The sequence below is a fragment of the Mus caroli genome, unplaced genomic scaffold (assembly GCF_978045245.1).
Source record: "Mus caroli unplaced genomic scaffold, Mus_caroli_1 scaffold_16, whole genome shotgun sequence".
NCBI classification, from domain to species: domain Eukaryota; kingdom Metazoa; phylum Chordata; class Mammalia; order Rodentia; family Muridae; genus Mus; species Mus caroli.
This window is the reverse complement of record NW_028227271.1, coordinates 60,252,501-60,261,652: the sequence shown is the minus strand read 5'-3', so window position 1 is coordinate 60,261,652 and position 9,152 is coordinate 60,252,501. Positions and strand designations below refer to the sequence as shown.

The following is a 9,152-nucleotide window of genomic DNA, read 5'->3' as shown; positions in this document are numbered from 1 at the left end:
TTCCTGCAGCCTAAAATAATAAATGTGGATAGCATAAATAGTTGCTATTTGTGGATTCTGATGATTAGTGAAGAACTACCTACCCCTCCTCGACAGAATGACTCTTATGGATCATTCCTGTAGTTTGGATTGCACTGGTGTGCATGTGCTGCGGGAAGAACATTGGTCATAGAAATGGAAACTTTTGTGGCATCTAGGAAAGGTAAAACCCAATACCACATGTTATCTCACTGAGAATGTGGTAGGTCCAAACGAAGTGTTTGTTCTTTTCTCAGGCTTGAAGGGAAAGTCCAAAGCAAGATCAGAAAACAAATGAACAAGTCCAACCTCAGAGCTAGAACAATCTTACAAGGTACCCTGTGAAATTTGATTATCCCGAGCTACGGTTCTCCCCGGCAAGAACACACTCGGGACAAACGGAATCTTCTGCAGCAAAAAGCTTTATTGCTTCTTCAAGAGGGAAGACCCAGACCCTGGAAAATGGGGTGGCTTATATAGCCCTCAGCCATGGCATTTCAGCACCTGATGTGGCGTGTCAGCTCCTGATTCATTGCTCGCCCATCACCCCACTACTACGTCCCAAGATGGGCAGTGACTAAGCCTGAGTTCACTCTCGCACTTGCGCACAAGGCTTGTTTACTAGTTAGGCACAGCTGAGGCCAGCACCATCTTATAATGGCGATTGCTCGCAGCTCACGATTGCTTGAAGCACAGCTCTCCACATTTGATGTCTATTTTTCTTATGAGGAATGTGGACCATGATTGAGAAGCCCTGTCTAAATAGCAGAGGGCCAGAAACACAGGCAAAATGTGGACTTTGAGATATGTGTATGTCACCTTGGATCCATCATCTATGTACTGTCCTCTCTGCATCTTCACCTGCTATTTCCAAAGAAATGCCTTCATTTCTCTCTAGTTAGAAGTACTCAAAAATATAAAGACCACAGCTGGTCTTTTTTTTTTTAAGATAATATTATTTAAGATACTATTATTAAGAAAACTTAGTGCAAATATAAGGTTTGCTATCATTTTACCTCACTTCTGTATTTTATTAATAAAAAAACCTACTTTACAAAAATCTTAGTTAATTCAGTAACGTAGTGTTATAAGGATCATGAAGTTGATTAAAAATATAATATGATCTGACAAGGTTGGGGGTAAGGGTCAGGTGTGTAAAGAACTTTTTCTAGACTGTAAAGAACAAGTCATAGGGAAAAGAACTCAAGGATACTGTGAGTCACAGCCCAGGAAGAACCCCTATTAAACACCCTATGGTCAGTCACCCATTGTCTGTCTCATCACAGCTCAGCCCTCTAAGTCAAAGAGGTGGTGAAATATTTCCTAACCCCGTGTAATCCTTGGTGCTTTCCACAGCTTTACATGGCTCATGGTCATCAGTGTGCTTTTCACGGCTGCTTTTCTTCACGTACAATGCTATCTCTCATCCCCTCTTTTAAAGGAAGCTGTGCTTTTCTTCAAGAGTGTTCTCAGATGTTACCTTCTCTGGGACAGCTCAAATGGGTCCTTCTGTCCACTGTACATCTACCCACAAGTATCTTTGTTTCTTAACTCAAGCCACTGAATGTCTATTTCAACCCATGTAACTATCCCTAAGTCTGTTTCACTTAATATCTGTGAACTATGAGAATGTAAAATGTGGTGTTTAACTCCTAACCACTCAGAACATAACAGGAATTCAACAGTTATCTATTAGGAGAAGAGACAAGAGGTGCTGAGCATTTACTCAGAATATAGATGTTGAGGAATGGCAGGAGAAATGATTAGACATGGAATGGAATGGAAAGAGCTGACTCCCCTGCAAGTGCTCCCCTGCAAAACAGCACAGTAGTCACAGCACACCACCTATGAGATCTGAAGACTGAATAAAGGTCTGGGGAGAATGAGAAGGTAAGATTGGCTTTCTGAAGTAGGATTTTAATTTGAAGTAATGAAGTCAGGATAAAGTAAGGAGACAATGCCTCCCTCATGGAAAGCATTTTCATCCCAATTAAAAGGCAAGAAAGAAATGATTCTGAGTAATCCCTGCCCTGTAGCCCCAGGGAGAAAGGATCAGTCTGTTAGACCATTTGAAAGAACAAATATTTAGGCACAAGTGTGCCCAGGATAAAAGAATGTATGCTTGACTGGTATCCCTTTTCTCTCTAAAAATCAGGGGATGATTCAGAGGCCAAACTCAAATACTGACAGAGATCATGCATGTAACTTGTGTAATACATAGGCTGTGGTGTACCACAAAGGGAGCAGGCTGTGGGGCGGGTAGAGGATGGGAGAGATCACATTTCACATCAAGGACTCTGGCAGCCTTCCACTCACAGTTGCCAGTTGTGAGTTAACCTCCATGCAGGACGGTCGGCCCATCAGCTCCATGACCCTTTGAATTTTCATGAGAAAAAAAAAAAACAATCAAATTTTGATATGCAAATTTCTAAATTTTGAAAAGTAAAACTAATCGCATTGTTTTAAATCACACTCGAGCTGGCCCCGTTCATGCTAAACAATACACACCTGAAGGCTGTATGTGGCTTCTGGGCCATTAATTTGTAGCAATTTGGTAAAAGAAATGGGTACTAAGGTGTTTCTCCATGAGTCAAAGGGTTGGGGTCATTCACCGTGGTTCTCTCAGCATTTGCCTCAGTCTCATTGGGCACAGTTCTGATGCCCATATGGTCCTGTCTACTTAAAATAGATTCCCCCTCTGAGGAGGATCTGATCTTGCAAAATAGAGAACTGGCACCACATGCTGTGAGTCCAGCTAATGGCTCCTTTTCACTGTAGGCTGGTCAGACAAAAGCATGCAAACAGTAGCAGTTGATGTATTCAGTCCAGAGAAGAGCCATGTTGTAGAATTGCCACAGGTGGCTTTAGAGAGCTGAAATTCAGGCTGGCTTGTGCTTTTCTAAACTGACATTGAGTCTGTAACTCATTTCATCTCAAGCCCTGGGGACTGCAGTGACTCTTGGCTAGAATTTCACTAGATAATTGTCCCTCTTAGCTTCCACGGGTAGGTCCTGTGATTGGCATGTCAGGCGATACTGTAAGGGACAAAGGTGCCTGCAACAAGCAGAGGGCCTTGGAGCACTACAAGTTTCCCCAGGTGGATTTTGATAATCTTATTTACTTGCTTTCTTTGTTTGCTTGTTTGTTCATGACACAAGGTCTTGATCTATAGCCCAAACTGGTTTCAAATTCACAGCCCTACTGACCACTGCGATTGCAGTATATACCCCTACTCCAAGTCTTCAAGTCATTTTTTAAAAATAAAATTTTTATATGAGCCTCAGAAGCTCACAGTAGAAATGGTTTAAAATCAATTTTAACTCATTTTTTCATTCATATAAAATGATAGAAGGAAGCAGGTTTACTGGTTTGGTGGAGAAACAGTACAAGGGTTTCCATAACAGAGAGAGAACTTTCAAAGCAAACAGCTATTGCAAGCATCAAGGGCTTTCTCTCAGAAGGTTTTGCTACCTCCTAAAATCCCATCAAGCAAGAAATAAAAATATATTTCAGAGCAGCTCAGGCACAAGAGTTTCTGCGGAACTTAGAGCATCTTTACCTACAAGCTCAGCTGCTTCCAGATCCTTTTATCTGTGATCAGCCGTCCACACTGAGCACTATGTCAGCCACATGTTTAAAAGTAAATTCAACAGAAGATTCTCAATCAGTCAGGATTGACTAGCACTTCTGTGTGTGTGTGTGTGTGTGTGTGTGAGAGAGAGAGAGAGAGAGAGAGAGAGAGAGAGAGAGAGAGAGAGAGAGAGAGAGGGAGAGAGAGAGAGAGAGAGAGAGAGAGAGCTCTCATTAAGGGACGATCTATGGTTTGACAGCCTCGGTGCTGCGCCTGCTGCTGCTTCTGTTACTGCGGCTGTGTGGTCTGTCATGAGTTGAAAAGGGATGTGAGGGTTTAGAGGAACTGCCGCTCTGAAGACTGAGCCTCTGCTAAGTGATCTTCCTGCCAGACAGACTGGACGAGATTTCTTCTGCACGATTGGAAACTTGGACCTATTAGCACTTCATCTACACAGAGAAACAGGCAGCGTGACAGAGTGAAGAGGTAAGAGAGAAAACTCTCTTCTATTAAGGTTGGAGACTTGGGGTGTGGGGAAGTTAGATGTGAAACCTTGCTATTTTATACCAATGATACTTCACTCTTAAAAGCTGGAACCAGTAGTTAAATTCCTACGAGTCTTGACCATAGCACCCTTTGATACCTTTCCTTCTTCGCTGTACTTTTCCTGAGCATCTGAGAGGTTTCTTTGTAAATGTATTTCTAGCACATTTTTGGGTTTTGGTAGTTTGGAATTGTTCATTTGTTGTTTTTGTTTTTCCAATTGGACCCAGTTTCAAAACAGGATACTTTCCTGCTTCTCTTAAGATTTTTTCCCTGTGAAAAGACAGTTGTTAAGTCATCCCTTTTAATATGATGTGGTCAAAACAGTACTTCATTTTGCCTAGACCTGAAAAAAAAAAAGACCAAACAAACAAATAAGGAGTTTTCAGAAGTACATTAGCACCCCATTAATGTAGAACCTCAGAGGTGTAAAGAGAGGAAATGAGTTGCTTATGAGTGTGGCTTGATTGGAAATGAAGGGATTGTGGGTGAATATGTGTGTGGCTTTTCACAGGGGAAAGAACTACTGCAAAAACAAACAAACAGAAAGGTGAAGGCTGGAAAGATGTTTTAGAGACCCCGTGTTAGAGAAGCTTCAAGCCACTGAAGATGGAGAATGATACTGTCAGTGAAATGAACCAAACCGAGCTCCAGCCACAAGCAGCTGTGGCCCTCGAGTACCAGGTGGTTACCATCTTACTTGTGGTCATTATTTGTGGACTGGGCATTGTGGGCAACATCATGGTAGTCCTGGTGGTCATGAGAACGAAGCACATGAGAACCCCTACAAACTGTTACCTGGTAAGTCTGGCTGTGGCAGATCTCATGGTTCTGGTGGCTGCAGGCCTCCCCAACATAACCGACAGTATCTATGGTTCCTGGGTCTATGGCTATGTTGGCTGCCTCTGCATCACATATCTCCAGTACCTAGGCATTAATGCATCTTCATGTTCAATAACGGCCTTTACCATTGAAAGGTACATAGCAATCTGTCACCCCATCAAAGCCCAGTTTCTCTGCACGTTTTCCAGAGCCAAAAAAATCATCATCTTTGTCTGGGCCTTCACATCCATTTACTGTATGCTCTGGTTCTTCCTGCTGGATCTCAACATCAGCACCTACAAAAATGCTATTGTGGTTTCCTGTGGCTACAAGATCTCCAGGAACTACTACTCACCTATTTACCTAATGGACTTTGGTGTCTTTTATGTTGTGCCAATGATCCTGGCCACTGTGCTTTATGGATTTATAGCTAGAATCCTCTTCTTAAACCCCATTCCTTCAGACCCTAAAGAAAACTCTAAGATGTGGAAAAATGACTCAATCCATCAGAACAAGAATTTGAATTTAAATGCCACCAACAGATGTTTCAACAGCACTGTATCTTCCAGGAAGCAGGTAAGCATAGCTTGAACTTCCAAGTCAAGACAGGGAATGTGAAATAGAGTTTTTGTGAGATGGGATCAACTTTGCCCTACTTAGCCGATGGCAGAAGCAAAATACAATTATGCAGATGTCTCGAGGCATAAGCTGCTGCTTTGCATGTTAAATGCACCTAGGGATCACTGAAGATCTAAAAATAAATGGAGGGATTTGATAGCAGTTGAACAGGAAACAGTTTCATGTTAAGATATGGGGGACTGTAGGCAGATCCCCAGAAACCTTGATTTAAAACACTTACTTGTTCCTCTCTGAAAATGTTATCAGAATATTCAGAGTACTTCTAGCCTCTGTAGGGAAAATTTCTCTTGCATGACAAAGAGTTGCCTTTCAGGAAATCTACTACACATTTACCAAGAGAATTTGACAATAGATTAGTGAATCACAATAATAGAACTTTTCTTGCATTATTATATAGTTACTCACAACTGACTCCCACAAAAGACAGGTAATCAGCCTTATTTGGTTAGTCTTGATGAGAGATGATTCTCTAATCTTCTTCTCTAGATCTTCCCAAGTTATCTTAGTGTACAGGAGGTGGGAATACATTTTCCAGAGGTGGAGGGGATTCAAAAGAATGGCCAATATCAAGCTGAATCAGTTATAAACAATTTTTAATGTAGGATTTCTAGCTTAGCATAACGGGAACCCTTTTATGCCTCCATATAACCTAATGCATGTGTGGCTGCAGTGGAATGATGGTTTTATTAGTGACTAAAGTATCTCATTTATAAGCTAATATAAAAATAGAAGGCACTATAGCATATACTTATCAGTTTATGTCTGTACAACTGTCCTGAGATACTTATGAGCCTATCACTTATCTCTTTCTCTATTTGTAATGATTACGAGGCAAATATTTATTCTCATACTGAGAAGAGAAATCATGGAATTAACAATATAGTTTCTTTCAAATCACTTGAAATTTTTTTGCCAGAAAATCAGTTGATTCTATTTATGTCTGTAGAAAACTGAGTGTGCTTTTAGAACCATGTATGTGGATCATCCATACTATAAGTTCTTAAATTCTAGGTTACCTAATATGTTATGAATGATTACTGGATAAATTGTGATATGTGCATACATGCACATGGCAGAGCAAACTTACACAAGAGAAGACTGTTGCAATGAAGAGAGCTGTAGTTAAAGAGGATGCATGCAGCATTTTAAATGACATGTGACACTTGATTTACATGACATATATTATATGAAGTCAAAAGGGAGCTCATGACTAAGTACTACCAAGTCTTTGCTTCTGAAAACAGACAGCAATGCTATGTTGTCAATGCTAACACAAGGTGTAGCTGGCCATTAACCAAAGCATCATTCATGGAAATGGTGAGACATACATTGCCCATCTGTCAAGAGAAATGTTAACACATACAATATGACAATATGTAATATGCGCATCTTAGTGACCAACCATTAGTTAATATTAGCACAAAGGTAGGTCAGTTAGAAAATGCACTCCTTATACTCACATTTATATTCTGATTATAATTTTTTAAAGCTTGTTTGTCTGGCCTAATGTCCTTTCTTTCAATTACAGTCATTACGTCCTATCAGTGTGAATAATGTGCTTTAGATTGCTAATTATGTTACATGTTCACAGTCTTTTCCAAGGGTATGAATGGTGAGCATGAGAACAATGTAGTGTTCAGACATGAGAAACTGACAGCTCGGGGTAAGAAAGACTGGAAGGGTAAGAGATGGGCCAGGGAGCCAGAAGGTTACCCCTAAAAGTAGCTGGTAGTGTTACAAGCAAAAGTAAGATTCTCTATAGCAGTGGTTCTCACTCTTCCTGATGCTATGACCTTTTAATATAGTTCCTCGTGTTTTGGTGACATTAACCATAAAATTATTTTTATTGCTTCTTCAAAACTGTAATTTTGCTACTGTTTTAAATCATAATGTAAATATCTGTGTTTTCTGATGATATTAGGCCACCCCTGTGAAAGAGTCCTTTGACCTCCAAAAGGGTCGTCACCCAAAGGTTGAGGACTAACTACTGATTTATAGGGAGAATTTAAAGCACTGTAAATAATATGTGTGACATAGGAATGAAAAGAAGTACTATTCAATATGGCATCAGGCTCACATCTGGACCATCAGTGTGGCAGCAGGTTCACATCAAGATCTTTAAATATGGTAGCAGAATCACATCTAGACCATTCAATATGGTAGCAGGCTCACATCTTGACCATTCAGTACATTAGCAGACTCACATTTAGATGCACAGTGGCAGTCCCAGAGAATGGGATCACAGCTGTGAATAAGGTCCATTTGTTGCAAAGTTAGTCATCTATGCTCTGGACTTTCCATTTTCTAAAAACACTTCTTAATTCTTCATAAGGTTAAAATCTCCTTGTCCTATAATCCAATGATGTTTATTTTACTATTTCTCTCTGATTTTTTTCTTTTAGACAAGTGTAACTTACACCTTAATAAATACTTTCAGGGCCAGGTCCTTCTAGCCAAATTACTAAAATCAAGTGACCATAGCTTAGAGGATTTCATTTTTAAAGAAAATTATTTAAAGATTATTTTTCTGTGAAAGACAAGGGGGATGCTTTCTTTGCTTATTCAGTTTTTACTTGCATCTCCAGTGTAAAAAGTCTGAATCCAAACCTTGTTCAATTACTCGACAATTTAATTGGATTTTAGTAAACTCCTGAGTTGAGATCAATTAAATTCAACCTTCCTCCACTCTGTGGCTAGAAGGTATGTAAAGGGATTGCCTGATTGAACCTATCTTTTGTTTTACAGTGGGTGGTCTGACTGTGAGAAGACAGAGTTTAAAGGGTGGCATTTGTTACATTCAGCTCTGCCTACACAGAGCCAGGAACTCCCTCAGTGCATTCCGTTCCTATGTTCAGCACTGTGAAGACAAGCCATCTCTAACACTGGTCATCTCTATCACTGCCTGTGTGTTTCTGCATTATTTATTGAATCTAAAATGCTTAGGAGCACAAAGCCCTTTTTGGTAAAATTCTTACCTTTTTGTTAAAATTCTGTACTGTCAATAAACAAACTCATTTCAAATATTTACTTTCTGTGGACTTCAGGGATTTGCAAGGTATTTTACAGACCAGGTTGCTGCTCTTGTTTTCAGTCCCACCACTTAGCAATTCCTCCTGTCTTAGAGTATAGGGAGTGGGAAATTCAAGTGACCTAGTCCTAATAGAAGCTACTAGAGATTCTATTCATTTTCATTATAGTTTTTTTATTAATTTATCATATTTTATTAAAATACCAACTCTTCATTCTGTAAAGTGCTTAAGACATCTCTGCTTTACTAGAAACAAATGTTGAAATCTCAAGAAACAAAACCAAACCAGCTTCCCTCTCTAAAGTAGCACATGCCATTTGGGGACGGCACTGGTGATGGTGGTGGTTAGTAGGAGGTTAGAAAGTAACAATGTCTTGCTCTGGGTGAATTAAGAATGAGAAAAGGGGACTCGCTGTCAAAGACCATCACTACCATTTTCTTATATTTCTTTTCTAATTGGATCGGTTTAAATTTTTATAGCCTATATTGTTTATGTTTGCTTCTCATTTTTACTCCTAAAATATTAAAAGT

At 39.8% G+C, this 9,152-nt stretch overlaps 1 protein-coding gene across 2 annotated transcripts in view; it reads left to right on the top strand.

Annotated features, from left to right (window-relative positions):
- Positions 1-3,890: 3,890 nt before the first annotated feature.
- Positions 3,891-9,152, top strand: part of Trhr (thyrotropin releasing hormone receptor) — a 50,818-nt gene continuing 45,556 nt past the window's right edge. For both annotated transcript variants that reach the window (XM_085831596.1, XM_021183945.2), the window contains exons 1-2: positions 3,891-4,075; positions 4,647-5,530. In XM_085831596.1, coding sequence (XP_085687722.1) covers positions 4,742-5,530 — 789 coding nt within the window. In that variant the 5' untranslated portion in view covers positions 3,891-4,075; positions 4,647-4,741. The remainder of the gene's footprint in view (positions 4,076-4,646; positions 5,531-9,152) is intronic.